Genomic DNA, 26,556 nt, shown 5'->3' on the forward strand with positions numbered 1-26,556 from the left:
ATAGTATTCTACATCATCATAAAGTGAAACAAATGCAGATTCATATTCTACTAAAAATATGAATGCTTAGAAAAAAATAAATTAATTTTAGGCTGTAAAAGAATAGTAGGAAGACAGACAAGTAAAGAAATATTCACACAAGCATAACTTAAAGTCCTAGCACTGTTCCTATGATGAATATCCACTTCAGAAGCTCCAAAATGACAAATAAATGAAGACTGTTGAAATGTATATCCATTATTGTCCTCAAAACCACAGTAAAGTGCAATTTATTGAAGAATAGTACACCAGTATGCATTGAATCAAATGGAAGTAATAAAGAAGGAAAAATCAGTAATAGCATTTTACAAAAATTTACAGACTGTGTACAGTAATCATTATGTCTAAGCCAATGCTACTTTTTTTTTTATGCTTGTGACAAAGCACAAAGCATTTCTTTAGACACAGACGTGGTCTCTTTGTGCATCCTGCACAAACATAACTTCGCAAGTTTTGAATTCTTTTGTAGACAGTTAGGTGTCACCTTTGCAGCTTTGTTTGTGAGGCTGTCAATGAGGTTTTATTCAAAAACTTGCAGGCTTTCTTTGACCCTTTTGGCTGGGATATACATGTGGGCATTTACTTGGGTCACTTTGATTATCTAATGATATACTTTCTTCCACAATTTACAGGTTTTGTGGTTGTTCATACCATAACATTCCACCATATGGTCAACACAATCATAGCCATTCAACATGTTGTAGTCATCCACAACTTTTAGCTTTATGATGGTGTTTGCTCCTGCTCCTTTTTAAATGGTTTGTCCTACAGCTTTGATTAATACTAACACAAAGTTTATTTGCCTTTTTCTCCCTCCAAACAACATACCATGTTTTGTTTCTTAAGTCCAAAAACCACCTCACCTCCTGAAGGTCAAGTTTCAAACTTTTCACTTCTTCAGGAAAGCTGACATGGATGATGTCAAACATGCTAGTGTAATTGAAGCTGTGTGTGCTTAGATAGTCTAAAAAAGCTGCTGAAGGGTTTTATCTGACAGTTAACAACTGATGACCTGGTTGTAAGAGCTTCAGAAGAGTGTAAAAAACTGACTGTATGAGCAGAGTAGGTTTCAAGGTCAGAGTTATATGTTGTGCCCTTTCCAAAATAAATTTTCTAATTGATAACATAGCCCCTTGCAGATTCACAAAGTCCAAATGTCTTGATGTGTTATTTTAAAGCTTGCTTGCATTGAACTGCTTGTACCCAAATTTGCCTTTCCATCTGATAACCATCTCATTGATACACATTTTTATATGGGAAGAAAGCAGCCAAGCCAGAACTTTTTCAACAACTTCTCCACAGATGGCTCAATTCTTTGCTTTGTTTTCAGCATCTGGTTCACAGACATGAAGCATGTTGTGGTAGAAATATCCAGTAATGGACTCTATAGTCCTTAGTCCAAACACAGCAATCAAAACTGCTGTAATCTTCAATTATTCACAATAGGTAACTGGCATCCAGAAAGCAAATTATTATTGTCTTGTTAGATAATTTTTCCCTCCAAAACCTTTGCTGCATATGCACTGATACTAAAAAGCAAAATGGCTACAATTTTTTCATGAAGAAAAGCTTTGATGAAAACTGTTTGTAAACGGTTTTTATCCAAGTGCAGCTTGATGTTTCATTGTGGCTCAGGGAATGAAAAGTTCACCTCAGTCTCTTCTTCTTCAAGTACTCTCCATGTTACTTTGTCTTTAAAGTTCCTACAACTGTCCTTTTCCTCTTGTTAGGTCTAGATCCAGAAAATGCTTTCTTTTTCCTCATAACAGTACCACTAGTCTTTCCCATGCCTTTACCTGTACTCATGCCTGACCAGCATGCCACTTTCACTAGATCTATCCTAGTCAGTATTCTCACTTTCAAAATCATTCTAATCAAGATCACTGGGAATAAAGTCATCTTCCTTGCTCAGAAGTTCCTCAAATAACTTTCTTGCTCAGAATTGAAGCAACAATGCTTACCAAAAGTAGTGACTGTGGTCATTTTCTTTGTTTTAAAAAAGGCATTCCAAACACTCAGATAAATTGCTAAAAACATGCCTTTCTACAATTAAATTAGTATTTACATTGAAAATGTTTTATTAATGGAAGTAGTTCTACTTTTATGTTGAATATATAAGACATTCAAGGTGTGGGACTCATTGCAAAATGGAACAAGACCTACAAGCCAATATATTGGCAGTTCTGAGAAAAAGAGTTAACTGCATCTACTATATCTGAAGCCAACCCATTCCAAAGGTCAACCACCCTGTTAGTAAAATAGCTGTAGACAACTTCTACCTTGCTAAAATTTATAATCATGTCTCCTTGTTTTACCATTCTCATCATTAAAAGCAAAAACTGACAATTCCTTCAACAGTTTTAAACTCCTTAATCAGATTTCCTCTAACTCTTCTTTCTTTTAAAAGAAAAGTTTAAAGATCTTAATTGTCCTCATATGACAACTTTTCCTCCAAATGTATCATCCTAGTAACCCTTCTCTGAATATTTTTAAATAATTCAGTATCCTTTCTAAGGTAATGATCCCAGTAATAATCCTGAATGCAGTACTCTAAATGTGGCATAACCATAGTACATTGGCATTATAACCTCTTTATACATGTATTCAATATTTATGAATACCTATACTTCTCTTTACCCTGCCACTAGTGACAGCACATTACTGAATGGTTTAAGAGATTGATGAACTAGAAAATCCAAGTACTTTCTCCTGAAGGTATCCTCATCAAAATTATACTCATAATACAAATTGTAATACCATTCATGCATTAATTACAATTAAAAGTCATATGCCACTTATCTACTTGAACAGTCCAAATCCTTTTTCTAAAGCAATAGCATCCTCCTCTTAGTCAGCAACATTCAAAACTTTAATATCATTAGCAAATTTAAATAAATTATTGATTATTCCTTTATCTATGTTATTGATTCAAATCAAAAACAGCAAAATGTCCTAACATTGAGCCCTGAAGGACCCCAGTGTGACATTATTCCAGTTTGAATGAGCTCTTTTCATAACAACCCTTTACTTTTCTCCACTTAGATAGTTTTCTAACCAATGAGCTAATCTATTCCCCAAATCTAAACAAAAAAAGTTTTGACAAGACTTTTATGTGGCACTTTGTCAAATGTTTTATCAAAACACAGATACACCCAGTTTACATCATTACCCTCATCTATACAAGCAATAACCTCTTCAAAGAATGTAAAAGGATTAGTAAGACAAGACTTTCCCCTAGTGAAACAATGATGACTATTAAAAATTTTTTATCTTTATTGAATGACTTTGCAAAGCATCTTTCACTAGAATTTTAAAACTTTCTCACTACTGATACAAAACAAATAGGCCTATAATTACCAAAACAATTTTTATCAACTACCTTGAAAAGGGGATAACACTAGCCAATTTCCAGTCTTCTGGTACCTGACAACTGCAGAAGTACTCACAAAAAATAGTAGCAGGTGAATCAAGTATCCAATTTTTAAGCTATTTCAAAATCTCTTGGGCAAATGTTATCTAACTCAAGTGCTTTATCAAATTCATGGCTTTTCTTAACAACCTCAGAATTAATGCGACAATCTTCTTCAATCTTGCTTCCATCCAAAATATTGCTTAAATCTTCACTAGTAAAAAGTGGAAAAAGATAGAAGTTAATAACCCAACCATCCCATAATCATCATACATTGGTCTTCATGTATCTTCCCCTAAAGGCCCTATTCCAATCTTAATATTATACTGTTCATTTTTACATTTTCAGCCAAACTTTTTCCATATACTTTTTGATTTCCTAATTTCCTATTTGAACAACTCTGTTAATCTTCTACATTCCTCCAACTCACCCATCATTGCAGCCAATTTAAACTTCTTATATTTATAATGATTTTCCTTTATTTTGTCACTTATACCTTTGGTGAGCCACCCTGATTTTTTTACTTGCAGCCTACCTCTTTTGTCTCTAAGAAACATTCTTATCTTGAATATTTAGAATAGTAAGAATTTATTCTTAAATTTTTTCCACATTTGTTCAGCATCTTCAACTATTCTAATTGCCTAATCCATAGCAGATAATTTTCAATCCATCTCTTCAACATTTGCTTTTTTTTCAAATTTAGAAGAAAAATTTCATTATTCTTTATTTCCATCAAATCTAATTGATCAATGACCACTTTTTCCCAGATGTTCATTAATCTGTACTGTATCAACCACTTCTTTATTAGAAAATTAATAACAAGTCTAAAATATAGCACTGATCTCATTAGGTTTCCTACCCAATTGTTGCAGAAAACCATCCTAAATAGATTTCCTGCCTTGGCTGTGTTTTATGAGACTAGTATTTTGTAATATACAGTCACATTTCAATTATTATACATTATTATATTGTGTGTGTGTGTGTGTGTGTAGATTATTTAGTATTTAGAAATAAATTATTAAACCTATTTTTCTTAAAATATAGACTAGTAAATCAAGAAGCAAAGTAAGAATTATCTCTTCTCACTACGACCTTTGTACTCAGAGGATATCAAACAATTGTAAGTTTTATATACAAAGTTGAATAACCAAAAAATCATAAATAACTACAATAACACCATAGAATTCCACTATAATTTGTTAAGCGTAATAACTAAGATTATGTAGATTTAAAAAATATGAAACTTCAAGCAGACTAAAGACACAACATGCTTTCTTGAAATCTTCAATTGAAAGAAGGCAGTAGCCTTTTCACAGATTAAAATGGCTGAAAAAATCCACTCTAGGGACATTCTAAGCCAGGGGTTCCCAACCTTTTGGCACCTGCAACATGAAAATGTAATTGATGAAATAAAATTAATGTTATCCCAAGCTACTTCTAACAAGGCTACGCGACTCCCCTGCCAAGACTTTGCGACGACCCCCTAGGGTGTCGCGACCCACCTGTTGGGAACCCCTGTTCTAAGCTCTTGATTGGTTATTCACGTTACTAATTGAAGTGAGTTTATATAAGGGACCATTTACAGATATAGAAAGAGGTGAACAGGGCCATTGTGTTTGATTCAGCACATAAGCCATATCTCAAGAAATAAAAAGATACAAGACTCTTATTTTATATTGTTTCTGGATATTATTAGTAATTTCAGTTCCTAATTTGTACAAAACTATAGACTTAGTACTTCGACAAGTATCTAATTTGTAAACAATGTTGTATTCAAAATACCATGTGACTAACTAAAATCTATATTTAGATGTGTTTTTTTTAATATTTACTTTTAAATTTTAAATATAATATTAAAGCTTGAACTATAATCTACAATTTGATTCCAAACTTATAGGAATAAATTATAAAATAGAAGTTTAAATTTGAATGCAAGTCAACAAATGTGATGACATGGCCTTTGACCCATAGCAAAAGAGTTAACAGCCCTTTCAAATACACCAGCTCTTACCCTGTTTAACTGTAAGCCATCCATTCCAAAATGCTCACATTTCTGTTTCAATTGCTCCCACAACTCTAAACAACCAACCTGCTTTTCCTTGTATTTTAACCTAAGCCTTACATTCAGCCCTTGTGGTATACTTATAATTTCACCCCCAAGTTTTAAGTCTTGGCAAAATCCCTAAAAGAATAAAGTTATTACATTCTTTTCCTTGAATGTTTTTATTATTGCACTGTAATTAACAACAACATATTCTGACATACTCTTTCCTATATCATTAGCACCTATGAGTATTACAAAGACTGCATCACTTCTTGCATTATTTACTGTATCATTTATTCCATTGGCTATATCCTCCACCCTTGCTCTTGGATAGCAAATCTAATTTTTTCTCCTTGTTTACCCCATAGACTATCCTATTCACATGCTATACTAAAAAACCTTCAGCAACAATAACCATGTTTTTCATTCCAAAACTCAACTATCTTTTTTGTTATCATTCTCTCCTAAAGTTCATCTGCACAACTGAAGGTTGCAATCTCTTAATTAACAGATCTATCTCATTATACTTAAATCCACTACTTAATTTCCCTTGTAAATCCTTGTGACATTTTCTGCTGTTTGCCCTCATCTTCATTCATAGTCTCTATTAAACTTACAACAGCCTTCAGTTTCTCCACCAACTCACAAACTCTAATACAAATTGTACAACTTCACTAACAGCTTCTTTAAATGCACATGTCAGCTCTGATTTTCCAAATAAAACCCACTCCTTGTGCTTACTGTACCAAACTCACTGTGAGTGCTTAACAGTTACACTACTTTTAACCATTGTTGCCTGATAATAAATAATCAACACTAAATATAAGTAACCTATTGATAACACTGTTAAGATAATGTTAGAGTTAAATATATTATACTATTTTAGCTTTATCTTCTCAGTAAAATAATACATATATTTTTAGAAGAAACTATACAGTTAAAAGCTGATTTGATTTTAAAACCAATTTTGTTTATTTGAAAACTTATAAATCTGTGTGATCAACCTGCAACACCCTATAAAATATTTAAAGCATGATACACCTTTAGAAGTACATGGAAGTAAATCATGCTCAAAAACAAATTAAATAAATAAATGATCAGAAATTTAAATTTGTTCATTATTACATAAATAAAAATTTGTTAGACTGCTAGCAGAAATCCTCTTTCACTGATTTAAAATGTAAGTATTTCTGCTTATGCTGATACAGTCTATATTTAACAAGTTAATTTTTATCAACAGCTTTTACTGACAGAAATATCACAAAATTAATAATGTAAAGAAAATGTGTACATGTAAGATCATATGAACATAAATAAGTGCAGAAAAGCCCATTAAATTATATTTATATATAGATCTCCAGTTTTCAATATTGTACATGCTGAATAAAACTAATTTTATTACAGTAACAATTTAAGTGTGAAGTTCTTAACTAAGATTAACTTCTGATCAAAGCAATAAAAATATCCTAGTAATGAGCAAGGCTACTGGAATATAATATTTTACTTATAATGATTAGAAAGCAGGATTTCATCACAATACTACTTTTGCTGTTAACAATATTTTCAACCATAAACCCTATAATAGCTCACAAGAAAGATTCAAACTAACTTAGATTATAGATTTTCTTTAATAAAATTTTACAGATTTAGTGAAAAATAATAAAACAGATATTTATAAATATAAAAGGGATGTGCAAAATAAAATAAATACACCATAAATAAAATTCATAAATTGTTGAGCTCATTAGAAATTTTGCTAAACTAATGCTAATTTAGTAATTCTATTATAAAGCTGTTATCAGCCTTTCCATATTATGAACTTTTTAAGGGTGATACTCATTACTGAAGCACAAATGACAACCACGTAAAAAAATCATTTTATCTGTACAACAATAAAACAACTAAGAATGCATATTAATATGTTATTAGTTGCTATTAAAAGGTAACTACTCACTTGTGAATGCTCATGTAAGCTGTAGTGCTAACACAACCACGAGAAAGAGCTTCAAAAATGATAGAAGAGTCAAGTCTCGTAAGTCCTGTACCACCATATTTTTCTGTAACATATATAGCCCCAAATCCCAGTTGAGCTGCTTTTTGCATAGTTTCTTTAGCAAAATATTCCTACATCCAAAGAAAAGTACAACTTTTCAAGAAAAGATAAGCTGTCTTCTATTCTGGTTATATATAATAAGTATTACAAACTACCACACAACAGTTCACACTCATACTAAATAATTTAAGCTTCTATAATAAAATATGAATATATATTTTGAATTTTATACTGTAGTTAGAAAAATTAATTTTTTTATTTAAGATTTTCTGAGAAATGTTAAAAGGCAATATATTTTATTATGAATGTGGGGCTTATATATACATTCACAGAAACAACAATTACTTACAGTTATTCATTAACTACATAGTTTTAATTAACAGCAGACCAGGTGAAAAATACTGTGGATAAGGTTGGAAGAAGGATAAAAACAAACAGAGAGGAAAGTAAAGAGATGTAATACAAGAGACTAAGGTAGGGAAATGGAAAATGACTGGTGGTAGAAATTGAGACTAACATGAAAAAAAGTACCCACAGAAATGTAAATGTGATAGTCTTGCAAAATAAAAGGAAAATGACCTAGAATCTATAAAAAGAAGGAGACTGATCCAGATGAAAAATATGAGTAAAGAGTACAGTCAAGAAAGAGGAAAAAACCCAAGAGGATAACAAAGACAGAAGTTTTATATCATTAAACAAGGCTACCAGAGGTAAATAACACTAGAAGACATGGGTAATGAAAAGGAGCTAAATGAATAATAGGTACACATGAAGAAGGAAAAAGTATAGTAAAGAGGAATGTAATCCAACAGCAGAACAAAGTATAGAGGGATACAGTTGAAGTGAAAGAGGCCAAACAGAGAGAAATGATTGTTTAAATTAGTCATCAGAAGTATTAAGCAGTTTCTGGGATAAAAGGCAGCTTAGGAAAAGAAATTCAAAAGGATAGAGAGAAAAAACAAAAAATGCAAAGGGAATAATAACATGAATAGTGGGGTAAAGTATTTTATCTCAAGCTGACTAGACAGATACTAGTGACAGAAAATCAAAAAAAGAAGTCCACAAATCAGGACAAAAGGAATCGCAAACATTAGAGGAGCTAGTCATATTGGGCATGAGAGAAAAGCTACTACAAAAATGAAACAGTATAATATAAAGCAAGGAGAAAAGACAAGATAAACCCAAGAATGGTGGATAAGAACAAGAGAAAAATAAAAATAATATATATAAACAAATGAGATGAAAAGGAACAGACCTTACAAGGAAATCTCAGAGAGATCAAAACATGAGTCAGTTCACAAATGGTAAAAAAAACTACCAAAAGTAAATAGGGTGAAGACCATAGTCTAACAGATCATTCCTGACCTAACAGGAAAAACCAAAAAAACTAGACACGAACAAGAAGCTCATTTAGCATGTTGTAATTTAAAACACACTGAACAATGGCTGCAGCAACCCTGACAGCTAATGAGCCTCCAAAGCCACAACAGAAACAATGTCTAAGTGTGAATAATGTCCCACACTTGGGACTAAATATAAATCACAACCATTGAGAATTCACCATAACAAAATTAAAGTACTTCAATCAAAAGCTAAAGAAAGTGAAAAACAAAATTTCATTAACAAAACTACTCTCAACAGATAGAACACAAAAGAGATTTTCAAACATGTCTGTGTTCTACAATTCTACAATCTTAATAGGGTGAAATAGTGTGCACGATGATGTATCATCCTTCTTTGATGGAGGGCTTTATTGCATGAGATCATCATGTGGTGACACAATTCATGTAAAATCGTGTAAAAATATGTTGGACTGTTTCAAGAATAATAGCACACAAATATCTGGCAGATGTACAAGACAGCTAAACTGTATGCAGAGGTTAGTTATCCTCTCGGAAATACAGCATTATGCGTCTAAGATCTTCCTATGTACGTATATGTACAATCTAAATATGATTATTAATGCTCCCACACATGCAGTTTATTTCCATTTTGGTGAGCAAAAAATGTAACAGCTGACAGCAGACAAAATATATAGCAAAAAGAAGCCACATTTCACAACTTATCAATCAGTCTTTTATAAACATATACAACTTCATTTTACTAACTTTACAAACAAACACTCTGAGGCTGTGTACAATACTTTTGTATTCTGTCAAAACAATAATCTAAGAAAATTACAGATTTTAGATCGTGAAAATGTTTTGAAAGATAGTGAAGAGACAAGTAAATTTTTTAAGAAAGATAAGAAAATTTTTTTTCAACAGTCCCTTATACAAGTTTTTGGTTTTTTTCCTATAATTCTGCACTACCATTAAAGCCTAGAAAAACCAATAAAGTGGAATACTGAGCAATAAATGCACGTATATTATCGACTGACAGTTGTTTATTTTTTTTTTAGCATAAAGAAAATGTAATGATACATAAACCTACATGTATCATTACAATGGCTATGCTTGCCTGTTTATCATGAAGTCACCAACAAGACTGTTAATTTATTGTAATTCTATCCACCAAATGAAAGTGCACATTCTCTGTTCATAGCTAAACCTGATATTATATATACATAAGGTACCACTTTTAGAACTTGTATATACAAATGTACATTACATTCTTATTTGTTTAATGTTACTATTACTATTTATATACCATGCAAAAAGAGAAACATTATATATCTAACCTTTCATTAAATACACACTAATTATAATGATTGAGAACTAGTGCATCTATTTTTGTAATCATACTAATAAAGACTTATCTGTCAGCCAATTTAATCATTTATTTTATTTAACAATTCTAATATTAATTTCCATTCATAGCAGATTAACCAAAATTAAAAATTAAATTGGTAATGCATATAAACAGTTAATACTTATAAAGGTTGGTGTACATTGTTAAATACTCAAAATGAGCTTTTCATTATCAGAACTACTGTGACAGTTTCAAAACAGAAAGATTAAATACACTGATAGCTAATGCTCACCCTTAAGCATTTACAGAAATGTTAACAAATTTATTACAATCAATCTTTCAAATAATATGTATACCCATGCAATAACTAGAGATAAACTTTTTAACAAGTCTTTTGTAGAGCACCTTGTAATTTGTATATCCACTTAATACTTTTTTATTGACATAAAACAATTCTTGAAAATACTAATGTGCTACATTTTACAATTATTTTAGTTTATAGTTAATGTTGCACTTTTAGATCTAAAACTACATCACAAACGTCAGCACCAGTAGCTAATTTCTGGACTTAGCTTTTTCGCCTGTTATAAAAGAGGTGAATTGAAACCAAAATTTGTGTTTTAAAAGTACCACTTTCATCTAATATAATATGGAAAAAAAAAAAAAATAAAAACGTGGATGTTAATGCAAAGAAGTTTCAGCATTAAGCACTTTTGAGATTGGGTGTCCAGAGTACAAACAATGTGATCTTTAATGATTCTAAAGATTTACGTATTGGTGAATCCTGAAGAACAAATAATACAAATAAACATCAACTGTAAAACTGTAACATAATTCAATGAACAGATGTTGCTTTATTAGATATTACTTGATGAAAAAAAATTACAAAAGGAATGAATACAAGAAAAAACTTAGCACCTTCAACGTGATTTCTTAATGACAACTTTTTCACAAAATAACATGAAATACCTTTTCATCCCATTCTGCCATGTATGGAAGAAATTCTTTCTGAGCAAATTCTGTTGCAATTCTTTGCATCTGTATTTGCTCATCATTGAGACCCATGGATGCTGTCAGAGAAAATACATAATTTTCCTTCAAATATTCAACTAACATACATATGTGTGTGTATTTAACTAGTAAATTTACAACTGCTCAATTTCATTTTGGTTTTTTACTTAGAGTAAATTGTAAATTTATGATAAAACTTAAAGCATATATCTTGTGCAGTTACATACAACAAACTTAATAAATATAATAGTTTTATTACTGTATTCATAATTCAAACATATTTAATTTCAAAAGAAAAGAGGCAATATGACTTTACTGGTCTTAGCACAAACCACTTATCACAAATGACTGGAAATGTACATGGTGGTATGATGAACTACTTTTCATCCTGTTCAGTACTAACATTATGGTAAATCGTGAAGAAAAACACAAGGCATTTAACTGTACTTATACTGATAAAACACAGTGAGATTTTGATAATGTTGTAAGAGTATGATAAATGTTCTTATGACATGGGTAGTGCTTCCTGATTTGTTTAGGAAAAAACAATAACATCTAAAGTGTACCAAAACATTATTATAACAGATCTAACTTACCCTATAACAGTGGACTTCAGCACTGATTAATAGACTTTTCTGACATTATATTGAAAAATTCTACAGCACATGCTGTCTGACATTATTTCCAAGAACATGATAGTAATTTTTACAACATTCTTTAAACAGTAAAATCTCAATCCTATTGAGAAATTTTACAATAAATCTGAATATCACATTGGTCATCATTTTGTTTTCCAATGAATTATGTTGCCAAATAACACATGTTCAAGCTTGTTTTACAGCATTTTACATGTTTTGTCCTAGCTGTTATTGTAGCACAACTAAATATCCTACACAGAAGTGGTTAGTTAGTATAACTATCTTTTGTACAGATTTATGGCAGTTTCTAAAAGTCCAAAAATATTAACAACATAAAAGCAAAAGCATTTCCAATGAACTTTAGTAAACTGGTGAAAAAGAAACAAAAACCATGAAGATGTTATTTTTCTAAAAATTGAGTTTAAGATAATCTCAAAAGATTCTAACATCTTACCAGTAACAATGACAAATCTACAGGTCTCTCATTTAATGAAAGACCTCTGGTTGAAGATAAAAGGTCATGGAAGTAAGAGTGAGACAAGCAAATGTTAGTTAAGAAACCATCCCAACCTAACACATCCAAACAGCAGAGAAACCAAGTAGAGACAAATACAGCAGAGAAAATAGTATAAGCTAAAGTGATGAAAATAACAAACCTCTCTAGAATAAATCTTTTTACAGCATGTGCCTCAAAAACAAAGTGAAGGGATAAGAGATAATACAGGGTGGTAGTAAAAAAGGATAAATGTGAAAATTTAGCAATAGATAAACGAGATAGAATGGATCCACCACCACCACCATTCTCTGTTTAAAAAGGTAATAAAGATTCCAATGTTTGAAATCAAGGAATAGCATGAAGAATGGCTATAAACCAGGATAAAAGAAGCAAGTTGTTACGATGGATAAATAGTGAGAATACAGGTGTGCAACTGTTAAAGAAAGAGAGTCCTCACAGACCTTAATAACAGACAAAGGAGAAAAGCCAAAAAAGGAATAATTTCATACAATGCATAAAAAGTGAAAGCCCTGAAAGGAAAATAAAATTAGACCACTCTCATAAAAAAAATCAAAAGTAGTTATAAATAAACATCAAACAGGTAAATTAATAAACTCTGAAAAACAAATGTTATTACTACACAACTGGTTATCTGTTCACCTAAAGAAGTGAATCAAGATTTAATGCTTATCTGTCTGATTGTTTTTGAATTTCACGCAAAGCTACACGAGGGCTATCTGCACTAACCATCCCTAACTTAGCAGTGTAAGATGAAAAGGAAGGCAGCTAGTCACCACCACCAACTCTTGGACCACTGTTTTATTAACAAATAGTGGGGTTGACCATCACATTATAATGAAAAAGCAAGCATGTTTAGTGTGACAGGGATTCAAAACTGCAACCCTCAGGTTACAAGTTGAAGGTCTTAACCACCTGGCTATGTCAGGCCTTATCTGTCTGAATCCCTATCTATAATATAATCTAGCGAGGCTCCACTAAAAACTACTGAGGTATTTTTAATCAATTGATAATGAGAAAGCTGTCAAGAATGTAAATACGAGCTACAACATACAAAATGATACCTAAATTAAATAAGCTGAGTTACAAAGAGACTTAATTTTCTCTGAAGCTAGCTTAAGTTACTATTAATGAGAATACTTGAATATAAAATAAATACATATTGTCACAAATCTTTAATCTCCTCAATCAATTTGTTTCATTTCCTTTAAACTTCAGCAAAAATCTCCTACAACATATGAATAATTAATTTGTGATGACAAGAAACCCACTTAAAGCAAAAATGTATTCTCAAGAGGGCTGGTATGGGTATTAGCACATTAATTAAAATAAAGTACAACACAACGTTTTGACCTTCTTAGGTCATTTTCAGGTTAAATTAATTTAAATGTTTTCTTCCTAAATGTCTTGGAACACTGAATATAAATACAACGGTAATAATCACATCATAGGTTCTGTCTTTTGTGTGAGGAATGTATTTTGGGATTTAACTGCGTAGGCTACCTGAAGCTACTACTGAGAACTAGAGTGAATTATTATAATTTATTTTTTCTCACATACCATGTAATATCTAACCTAATGATGAGTAGTATTATGATCAATAACCTTAAGAAGTACTTCAGACCGTAGTGAGTGCAAATAATAGTGTAGTATATTAATAATACAGGCTTATAACGGTATACACTGATCATTCTAATAATATTATAAACAATGCCTACATACGGTCTATACAAGATGCAATACACCTGGCTGGTTCTACAATGTTCCGGTTCTTGAAAAAATATCGTCCATGTCGTACAATCGAACAACCTGTAGATAAAAGCCTGGCTGAAAACATTTGTTTTCGTAATAATAATAACCTCGCAATAACTTATAACTTATCTAGCCTACAGAACCAACAACCCTTTTTGTTTTGTTGTTTTTATTAACAACCCCAATTTTTATGTTTAATTCTGCTTTTACTTTCAAGAACACTTTAAATCAATTTGGATTAAACTTCACCAACTACACACTTTCAACAGTTAACCTCTAAAACACAGTCGGAATAAATCTGACGGGAATACGACGTCACATAATTAGGTTTTTCATAGGCTATGGCGTACTCTAGTAAAAACGAAGTATTTAATTACTTTTTGGAGTAACTGCCAAGAAAGATTCAGATCACATAGGCAATAAAAATATCGTCCATGTCGTACAATCGAACAACCTGTAGATAAAAGCCTAGCTGAAAACATTTGTTTTCGTAATAATAATAATCTCGCAATAACTTATAACTTATCTAGCCTACAGAACCAACAACCCTTTTTGTTTTGTTGTTTTTATTAACAACCCCAATTTTTATGTTTAATTCTGCTTTTACTTTCAAGAACACTTTAAATCAATTTGGATTAAACTTCACCAACTACACACTTTCAACAGTTAACCTCTAAAACACAGTCGGAATAAATCTGACGGGAATACGACGTCACATAATTAGGTTTTTCATAGGCTATGGCGTACTCTAGTAAAAACGAAGTATTTAATTACTTTTTGGAGTAACTGCCAAGAAAGATTCAGATCACATAGGCAATAAAAATATCGTCCATGTCGTACAATCGAACAACCTGTAGATAAAAGCCTAGCTGAAAACATTTGTTTTCGTAATAATAATAATCTCGCAATAACTTATAACTTATCTAGCCTACAGAACCAACAACCCTTTTTGTTTTGTTGTTTTTATTAACAACCCCAATTTTTATGTTTAATTCTGCTTTTACTTTCAAGAACACTTTAAATCAATTTGGATTAAACTTCACCAACTACACACTTTCAACAGTTAACCTCTAAAACACAGTCGGAATAAATCTGACGGGAATACGACGTCACATAATTAGGTTTTTCATAGGCTATGGCGTACTCTAGTAAAAACGAAGTATTTAATTACTTTTTGGAGTAACTGCCAAGAAAGATTCAGATCACATAGGCAATATAAATATAAAAGTAACGCAAGTATCTATAACTTAATCATGTTTTATCTCAATTATCACTTGTATGAGACATATTTTTATGCTATAGCGTCAGCAGCAGTGTACGTAGAATTATTAATATAACTATTATGCTATAATTATTGACATACAAAAATAACAGTATTGGATCAATCAATTCTGCATTTGTTATGAATTTTGAATAATATAATTAAGCATGAAATAAAAACATATGAACTTGTAATTTAGCGCAGAAAACTAGACATTTATTCAATTATTAATTTAAGCTTCTAACTATTTTTCGCTAAATATCTTCATCAATAATATAGCAAAAATAATCGATGAGGTCAACGTACTCTCTCTTTCATGTTGTACAAAAGCTACAATGGGTTACTTGCTGTGTCTATCGAGGGGAATCTAATCCCGGATTTTAGCTTCGTAAGTCTAAAGACATGCTGTTGTTCCACTTACGGAGTGCTTTATGATGTGTAAGTACAGTATAGTTAATACCTACGTGTAGTGAGATTCGTTAACAAAACAGACATTCATATTTTAATCGTGAGATATATAGACTGTACCCCTGATGTATATATAGCTAATTTCAAGTAGTTTCAAGTAGTGATGTAGGGAAACAGAAAATCTATTGATAATAGCCAACTGTTCATATCATTTTGTTAGTTATAATCCTGTACAACAACAAGAGTAAAACATATAGGTTTAGTGAAAAATACTCGGATAAACAAAATGTAAGCTTTTTTATTTCCAAACTAGTTATAGTAATGCAAATGAATAGCATATTTTAATTACATTTATATGCTAACATAATAAAATAATAGCATTGCAATTTAAATAATAAAGAAAACGTTCTACAATTTAAAAATTATTTAAAAACGTTAACGTTAAGTTAGTCATGTCTGTTAATACGTAATTTTTCATGTTCGAGAAATCTTTACAAACCTGTTTGTTTTCACGTCATTTTAAGACCACACGACACACGACAATGCTAATCTAACAAACTCGTCGTGTATTTTTACCAAATTATTCAAAGAATATTTACTTAAATAACAAAATGGGACACATATATTTCCCAATGTGTTCATAAACATATATTATATTTGTTTATCTGTTTAAGCGCAAACTTTCATAATAAGCTATATGCAATGTACCCATTTCAGATAACCGAACCATTAATGTCATCATGTAAGCCTTTAATCTTACTGCTGAGCCAATGACGATCGTATTTGTTTGTAAAATCTAATTGGTGGAATCAGGTTTTTGATAACGACATAATTATTTCAAACTAAACTACTGAGTTTGCAATAAATACAGTTCATTTGTCGTGCTTATAAACTAAATGCATTATTTTCTTTTAATAAACATGTGTGGAAAATAATTGAACAGTTCACTGAAACAAGAGTAATGAATAGATATGGAATTCTTAATATTAAGCTTTCAGTGCCCGTTTTGGTACTTTCAGCATGATCACCTAAACATGTTTCCAAAAGCAATATTATTCTTAAGTTGCACTTTCTATTGGCTTGCTTATTCTCCCAAGTTATTTTTTTAAAAAGTTCAACTCATTGAAAAATCCCCGTCGCACCAAACATGCTCGCCCTTTCAGCCGTGGGGGCGTTATAATGTAACGGTCAATCCCACTATTCGTTGGCAAAAGAATAGTCCAAGAGTTGGTGGTAGGCGGTGATGACTAAGCTGCCTTTCCTCTAGTCTTACACTGCTAAATTAGGGATAGCCAAACTAAACGGTGAAAAATAACCAACTACTTCAACATGAGGACGTGAATGCAAAACTGATGCTCTTTTTCATTCAGGTTTTTGATAAGTCAAAGTGATTTAAACTTTTCACATCAGTTTATTTATGCGCGCTCGTCTAGTAGCTGCTAATAGTAACTTTTAAGCAACTTAAAATGATAAAATTATAAACCGAGCGCTTTATTAAGGTTGATCTTTCTTCTTTAAGGGTAAACTTAGTTTTTCTCGTGGTGTTAAACACATTTCTTTTCAATTAACGCCATACTCGTTCCAATAAATTGCTGAATGTAATTTTCTTTTCAGTCATAGAACTCTGTCCCCTGGTAGAACAGCAGGAAGTATTTGGATTTTACAACGCTAAAATTAGGCGTTCGATTCCCTTCACTAGATACAATAGAGAGCCTGATGTGATTTTACTATAATAAACACACGTAAAACTGCAGTCATGTGGTTACCTTCATAAATCTATTGACTCTTTCAGATATAGAAGTAGTTCATCTCTCTCAATCAATATAATCTTATTCTATTAAACCTTTTTCAGTTAATTCAACAGATGGCGTATTCAGTTAAAGGAAACATTTTTGTTAATGTTTATTAATGATACCATATTTAAGATTTTTTTATTGTGATTTTATGTTTCCTTTTTTAGGGTCAAAATAATAGCATTTAAATTTGATTTATAAAACTTGATAATTTATTATTATTAACAGATATAACCAATTTTTCCTGCACAAAGATGGATAACACTTTAAATTGATAATGTGTGAATAATGTTATTTTGTGGGCTTAATCAGTAACGATTCATTTTTACAATTTTAATTTTCACGCCAAACAAAAACAATTTATCGTGTTTATATTGATACCAACATCTTAACTACTAATTTAAAATTTTTATTTGTAATTAAGTACAAAATTACACAGCGTCTGTCTGTGCTGCGCCCACCACAAGCATCAAAACCCTATTTTTAGCGTTATAAGCCCTCAGACTTGCTGCTGTTATTCAATAAACACGTTGTCGCCGCAGACAATGTATTTAAATGAGATTTATGAAAGCATGAAACTTTTTTTTACTAACATACATATTTAGTTTAAACAGTTTGCTTTAACTTTGTTTCGTTCAAAACTTTCAAGATACATTAAATAAGCTGTTAATAATAAACGAAAAATATCTAATTACTACAGGCCGTGCTGCACACCATAGCTAGATCGTTGGAGCGATTTTCTCTAAACATCGGTCAACATTGTATGCCATAAAATTCATCCAGTCTTTGCTTGGAAAGCAAGTATCACAATCTTCTTTCAATCGTGTTACCTGTCTAAAATCGAGAGATAATTCAACAATGTGTGAAATACATTCCACTTAAACATCGCTTGAAAGCTTGAAACTAATGAATGTCATTTCATTTCAGTCCATGATCGTACAGTTTAGTAACTATGAGTAACCGAATAGCAACCGCAAAACAGTTTATACATTCTATTTGATATTACCAAATGATGGCTCAGAAAGCAAGGAAAACGTTTTCTTTCACTTTAGTTTTGTGAACTAGTTATTATCTTAGCTTTCATGAACGAACAGTAACTGTACAATATAATGCTAAATAATGCTTCCAGTACTTTTGATGACTTCAAAATCAGACTTCGCGTTACCATTTCAGTTAATCTTTTAACCACCTGACTGTCTTAGAAGTGGTTATCAATCTCATCATTATCGATTAGGAGCCTCATGTTGATGTTTTGCAACTAGTTGTCGCATCCTTTTCTTGTGACTCCTCATCTGGTTTGTTGAAAACTACCAAACAAGTCTCTACACTTTCTTTCACTTATCAGACCAGTCGAGATGACTAGAGATGGTATCCTCGTTCTTTTTTAGCTCATTGATTTTCTCTTCGGACTCCCAGTAAAGCAGTAAACTACTGATCCTTGTTTCATTTCTCTGTGTGGCATCATTACACGAGGCAAGTATTGATCATAGATGGTTCTGTTAGGATTAACAAACTCTATAAGCATCAGCAGAGTAGTTTGTGCTATCCATTGTGCCAAACCATCAACCTGGGAGTGATAAAGCTGAGTACAGAATATAAATGTTCATCACATCTAATGCTTTATACAACTCAGCAAACAACTACCTTTAGAGTTAGCCCTATAGTCCACATGGATTTCTTCTGATACTCCAACTCATGGTATTTACTTTTCAGTTGACACATACTCGACAGTCTGTGCTAGTATTCGATTAATGAGTATCAGCCAAATGGAAAACAGATATACATATATATATAAAGCACCAATTTCTGATCAAACTTTTAAGACGTATTGAACTTACAAAACCAAAATAAGTACTGTTAGAGGTTTTTAATAACGTCTTACAAGAAATTCACATTGTATACAACTTACCGAATCACTGACGTTTGAAATTAGCTCCTGGACCACGTGGCTTTTTTTTGGTGCTCAATCGTATTATCCATTATTAAGCCAACACGTATACAATATTCTGTAGCATAACGACCAATGGATAAGCTTTGACCCACTTGTAATAAATAGAGAGAAAAGAATTAGATTATCTTTTCTTGGAACGAGGTGGTCGATATAATCGACAGAGCAAGTGATGTACTAATGGAGGCAAGCAGTGATGCAGTGTTTGTAGTACATATAGAGGCTAATGGTGAAGGGAATGGTATATCAGAGGAGCTTGTTATTAATTACGATGCATTCGTAGAAGCACTCTGAAAGAGGGTAATAGAAACTTCATTGCATAAGGGATAACCGCCAAGAATTAACTTTTAATTCTAGAAATGAATGCTAGGCTTAATCTAATACGTAAGAAAGAACAGATTGATTGTTTAAATTTGTGGGACCTATGCAGTGAAAAAAGGAAGGTTTTTAGAATGGATTATTTACTTTGGTATGGGGTAAGGATTGTCTTGTTTGCAAGAACTAAATATTAAACTAGGATTAGACATTGGAGATGGCAATAACAGTGATTTTTTTTTGTTTTTCTAATTTTAAGCAAAGCTACACGAGGGCTACCTGCGCTAGCCGTCCCTAATTTAGCAGTGTAAGACTAAAAGAAAGGCAGCTGATCATTACCATCCACCGCCAACTTTTGGGCTACTCTTTTACCAACGAATAGTGTGACTGACTGTCATGTTATAGCGCCCTTACAACTGAAAGGGGGGTATGTTTGGTGTGACGGGGATTCGAACCCGCGACCCTCAGTTTACGAGAGGAGCGCCCTACCCACCTGGTCACGGCAGATCAAATAGCAGTGAAGAGAAATAAGATATATGGGATAATATAGTATTGCAACAAGGTGCAAAGATCATTCTTGATGACGAGAAACCCACTTTAAATAAAAATGTATTTTAGAACGGCTGATATGGGTATTAACACTTTTGTTGATAAGCAGAGAACAACGTTTCGATCTTCCTAGGCCATCTGCAGGTTTAAGATGACCTAGGAAAGTCGAAAGGTGCAAAGTTATTTTTAATGGTAGGCTAAACTGTTATTGTTATGCTAGAGGTATAAGATATAAAATGGCTGAATTTACAGTAGCGGTTGGAATAAAGGATTTTGATATGATAAAAATTGTCTGAAAACGAAGTGCAGACAATTTTGATGCAGAAATTTCTTCACATTACAAGGTTATTTAATAGGTATAGATTATTAAGGAAAGAAAGGAGTGGCTACAACGTGAGCTACAAGTTGAGGTCATCAAAGCTAATAGCAATGAAACCGATATATAGTTGAATTTCCTTTGTGGTTGTATGAAGAGAACACTTGTAGTTGTAATCTGTTACAGACATGATATTAATGAGAAACTACACAGTGAGAAAAATAATCCATCTGTTAATGAAGCTATAATGGTTTGAAATTTTTATTTTTTGCATATATATTGGGAAATATCAGAGTCGAACCATGAAGGAAGGGAAACTGATTTTTAGAATATGTTCGAGATGGTTTTATTTAACAATTGGTTAGAGAATCTAATAGGTTTTGGTTGTTTTGAATTTCGCGCAAAGCTATTCAAGGGCTATCTGCGCTAGCCGTCTCTAATTTAGTAGTGTAAGACTAGAAGCAAGGCAGCTAACTCTTGGGGTACTCTTTTACCAACGAATACTGGGATTGACCGTAACTTTATAACGCCCCCTCGGCTGAGAGGGCGAGCATGTTTGGTGCCAGGGGGATTCGAATTCACGACCCTCAGATTACGAGTCTAAAGCCTTAACCCACTTGGCCATGCCAGGCCTAACCTAATAGGAACAATACCACTTTAAATTTATTGTTAACTTGTAATAAGGAAATGGTTGATAGGGTAAAGACGGGGAATATTTGGGTACAAGTGATTATTGTTCAATTACATTTGATTTTAAAGGTGAAAGAGAAAAATTATCTGCTGTGGGTTTGCCAACTAAATTAGTTGAATACACTGATCAAATGTGGAAAAAGTTCAAAAATAAATTTTTAAAAGTTCAAGATAGACATATTCTTTATAGACAAAAAAGGGTGATTGAAAATAAAAATCTACGTTAGTTCACAAAGGGTATATAAGATAAAATTAAGAAAAAGATTATAAATTATAAAAGTTTAAAATGTTTGCAATAATGTAAGATTTAGATAATTATATAAGATTAATAAAGTTGAACAAATTGGAAATTAGGAAATGAAAAATTGTTTGGAAAAGAAAGAAAATCATTAGCAATTAATTTTTCAAATACAATATTTGTAGGCAAAACATTAGAATGGAAGTAGAGCCTTTGAAAAATAATATAGGAAGGTTAACATCTAGCAGTGATGGAATGGTTGGGTTAATAAACTCTACCTCAACGTTTACTTATGAAGATTTAAACGGTATTCCCTACCATAAACAATTGCTAGATAGGAATAAAATGGAACAAAATGATCATATTAATTATGAATTTGTTGAGAAAAAAAATGATACCTTTAAAAATAATATAGGTACCGAGCCAGATAATATTTTTCTAAGGAATTTGAAAGAGGTTAAATCAGATATTTAAGTCATTTGCTACTATTTTTTGTCACTCCTTGAATAGTGAACAGACGCCAGAAGATTGGAAGTTGGTTAATGTTACTCCTCTTTTCAAGGATGGTAATTTAAAATTTTCCTACTCATAATAGGCCTATTAATCTTTCATCATTGGTAGGAAAATGTTTTTCAACGTCTGATAAAAGATATTTTGCAAAGTTATTTAACAAAGTTTAAAATCTTGTGGAATAGTTCATGTGGTTTCACTAGGGAAACTCTTGCCTTACTTATCTTTTTATTAAACGAGGTTACTGCTTACGTAGATGAAGGTATTAGTGTGAGATTGATGTATCTAGATTTTGAGAAAGCATTTGACAAGATGCGACATAAAGGTTGTTTTTTAAATCTAATATCTGCAAATCTGGGGGATAGGTTGGCTAATCTAATAGAAAACTGGCAAGATGAAAAAGACAGAAGTTTGGTCAAATTACATTAATGATATAGATAAATAAATGGCAAATATATTAACTAAATTTGCTGGTAACATTAAGGTTTTGTCAGTATCTGAATGCCAAGCTCAGAGTTTTAAACCAATAGACGCCTTCTAATCTGTCCAAACGTTCATCTCTCCATGGTTAGGAAAATTGTTAATATGAGTTATAATGCTTATATGTCTAAAATCAACACAACACCAGGATACGCCTTGTTGTTTTTTTTCTTACAATTACCACTAGAAATGACAAACACTTTCTGAAGGCTATATGATGCCACCCTCCAACAACTACTGTGTTTCAGTGCTTATGACTCCCTAGTACTCCAAGGAAGCATGCACAGTGGTTTATTTATGAAACACATACAGCTTGTGTGTATACCGTGTTAAGTCATCACTGCTTTATCCAGTGGGCCAGCTAGTCATCATCACCCACCGCTAACTCTTGGACTACTCTTTTACCAACTAATAGCGGGATTGGCAGTCACTTATCACATCCCCATGGTTGAAAGAGCGAGTACGTTTGGTGTTATGTGGATTCGAACCCGTGATTCTCAGATTACGAATTGAGCGTTTTATCCACCTGGTCATGCTGGGCCCCCTGTAATTAGATCTTATATTCGTCAAAAAAAGATGGAGCTAGGAGCTAAAAGTTTGTACTTAAAAAAAAGAAAGCGATTCAGAGACATTATATAAAGTGCTATGTTGTGAGTAAAAGTTAAGTTCAAATAAGGGTTGAAACCACCACTACCAGCGAGAGTACACAACTGATGTTATCTGTTTGTTTCAGGGTAAAGTATAAATTAGGCCTTATTCGGTTTGTCAGCCACAAGGAATCGAATTCTGGATTGTATTGTTGTAAATCTGTAAATTTACCGTTGATGTACTTCGATCCCAACTGATGATCTAGAGCGAAATGGAAGTAAAACATTTTGTAGTTTACCTGTTACTCATATGTCTTATTGGGCCCGGCATGGCCAAGCGCGTTAAGGCGTGCGACTCGTAATCCGAGGATCGCGGGTTCGCGCCCGCGTCGCGCCAAACATGCTCGCCCTCCCAGCCGTGGAGGCGTTATAATGTGACGGTCAATCCCACTATTCGTTGGTAAAAGAGTAGCCCAAGAGTTGGCGGTGGGTGGTGATGACTAGCTGGCTTCCCTCTAGTCTTACACTGCTAAATTAGGGACGGCTGGCACAGATAGCCCTCGAGTAGCTTTGTGCGAAATTCCAAAACAAACACCCAAACATATGTCTTATCAATTATACTGTATAACTTAAACAGATACGCTGGTAGATTTTCTTGTTCTTGAATTAAGCACAAAGCTACACAAGGGGCTATCTGTACTCTGCCCACTACGGGTATCGAAACCCGGATTTTAGCGTTGTAAATCCGCAGACATACCACTGAGCCAGCTCGTGTGGTATAAGTTATTACGCAAAGATACTGTTAAGTAATGGCATTCAAAAATCTTTCTCTTCAAAACTCTACAGAATAGCCCACTGATACGTTGTATCACTTGTGAGGTTTTATTTTTGTAAGCAAACTTAATGGCTACAAATTTAAAATTTATTAATAGTTTTGATTTATGAATAGCCCATTACTACAACTTACATGCAGCCATATAGACATTCAGTACTCTAACTAACATAACTCAGTGCATACAGCTGCTTGAAGAGGAATGTCACACCTGCGCTTGGTGGAGTATCATTGTCTCCCCACCATGTCGTAAAATCACATAGACTTGTGGAAATACGTTTTTTCAGGATTACTGCCTCACGCGCAGGTGTTCGAGAAACAAAACTTTCATAGCAGCATTCTTCATTGTGATACAGCCAGTTTTCTTCCTAACTTTTCTCTTGGTTCTTACTCACGACAACCCCAGTATGTCATACGATAACCAATACCTTATTACTTTTATCCGACGTAAAACTAGCAACCAGTCTTATGAAACGCATTTTACCTCATTAACATTTTTTTTTGAAAACATGAATTCAATAAAAAATATTTGATCATGACGCTTCGGAAACACGAATATTTCAAAAGGGTAGATCTTTTTCCTTCGGCGTAAGATTAGGTGACAACTTGACAACTTCTTTCAGGACAAATGCTCCCATAGAAAAATTGGTCCCGCGGCCATATCTTATTGTATTAATATAACTGACTAAAATAGAAGAATAAATTTCCTAAAACTCTTTGATTAGGATAAAATGACACAGGTTTCATGTTTAATTTTGTTTATTGTGATAAAATAAAAATGTTGAACTGTGCAAAGTTATATGGCATAAGTACATGTTTAAATAGGAGAAAATAACAGAGGTTCCATGTTCAGTTTTGTTTATTGTAATAAAAATGATGGACTATTCAAAGTTATATAACGCAAGTATACTAGTACTGTAAGTTAGTTATAAGCTATTCCTCTCAAAAATTTAAAAATTGTGGTTTTGAAAATCTTTTACACATATTTTGTTTAACACAATGAAATAAAATTGTCTTCGAGCGGTTTGTTGGAGGTCCAGTTGGTTCTTAAATGCTCTCTGTACTCTGGAGTCGTGGGTGTGTTATAAGAATGACGCGCCAATTTTATTATTCATGTAGACAAGAGTCGGTGGAAGATGCTGTTAGCTAGTTATCTTCCTTTTAGTTTATCAGCGCAAAAGTAGGAATGGCTCTGTGCACATAATGTGACACATGGCCCTTTGTATAGCTTTGCGCAAGTTATCTAAAAACTGATATTTCAACTTTCCTTCATAGTTCTGTCTGATTAACGTATACCACTAAGGCTTTGCAATCGGGTTATGAAGGGTAATACAAACAGAACAAACTTACTTCAAAGAACAATACTACAGAAAAAACAAAGATATTCAACCATGGACTTTGGAACTTTATAGTAGACAATAAAATGCATCGTGTATGTCCACCAGTGGGACAGCTATAAGTTTATGAATTTCTAATTTTAAAATACGGGACTCGATTCCCGGTGGAGCACATAAGATATCCCAATGTGGCTTTGCTCTTAAAAAACAAACAAACAAAAATTGTAACTACGAAAGAATATTGTATGTAACCCATCATAAAATATAATGATTTTGATAAGCATTACCAAACAACGATAACATAATTCAGGTTACTTATGAGTGAAAACAAAGAACAATAAGTAATGATATGTAAACCACATTATGTCTGCCATATCCAGTGTCGACATGAACCTTTGCTAACTACCAAGACTTACGCCAAATAGGATACTGCATTCACAACAGTGATCTGTGTGCTATTCGGAACATCAAATGCTTTAACAACAACTGTTATGGTATAACCTAGATGAAGTAATAGGTGAATTAAATTAATTATATGACTATTTAGATCATTTACGAATCAGAATTGTTGTATGAAATAAAAACATAATTCATTTATTTATTTTAATTTAACTACCAATTTAGTTTTATCAATAGTTTTAATTTAACTATTATTGTTATTTTTACTTGAATTGGACTGGTAAACCAACATGATTATCTTCTTGTTTCTGAAATGGGTCAAACAACCATAGCATTAACTAGAGAAGACAATGTTAGTAACGGAAATATCTTATGAGTGAAACCAAAGTATGTCCAATAGTATATCAACTAGACTCTATCTCGTCATGACTTGGGAAAGCATAATTTTATTTTGTGCATAAGCAGCGCTCCACAGGAATTATTAAGACTGAGTCGATCTGACATGTGTCAAGAAAACACGAATAAATTTCTGCTTCTGAAAACATATTGCTGGGTTAAATAATGCATTTACCAGTAATTTCATCACTTAGTTTCATGGGGACATGTTATTAAGCACAAAGATATGGAGCAAGTTATCTGTACCACGAGTATCGAAACCTGATTTTGTGCATAATAAACCTTTAAACACTACAATGGTTTACCGAGAGACCTTACACTCTTACTAGACATAAAAGAATGAATC

General features: G+C 32.4%; 1 protein-coding gene across 1 annotated transcript in view; it reads right to left on the minus strand.

Annotated features, from left to right (window-relative positions):
- Positions 1 to 14,499, minus strand: part of LOC143231385 (isobutyryl-CoA dehydrogenase, mitochondrial-like) — a 43,777-nt gene extending 29,278 nt beyond the window's left edge. Inside the window, 3 exon segments of the mRNA XM_076465930.1 lie at positions 7,447 to 7,616; positions 11,206 to 11,306; positions 14,122 to 14,499. Of these exon segments, the coding sequence (XP_076322045.1) occupies positions 7,447 to 7,616; positions 11,206 to 11,306; positions 14,122 to 14,236 (386 nt within the window). The 5' untranslated portion in view covers positions 14,237 to 14,499.
- Positions 14,500 to 26,556: the final 12,057 nt, after the last annotated feature.

This window comes from Tachypleus tridentatus, chromosome 11 (genome assembly GCF_004210375.1).
Source record: "Tachypleus tridentatus isolate NWPU-2018 chromosome 11, ASM421037v1, whole genome shotgun sequence".
Taxonomy (NCBI): Eukaryota; Metazoa; Arthropoda; class Merostomata; order Xiphosura; family Limulidae; genus Tachypleus; species Tachypleus tridentatus.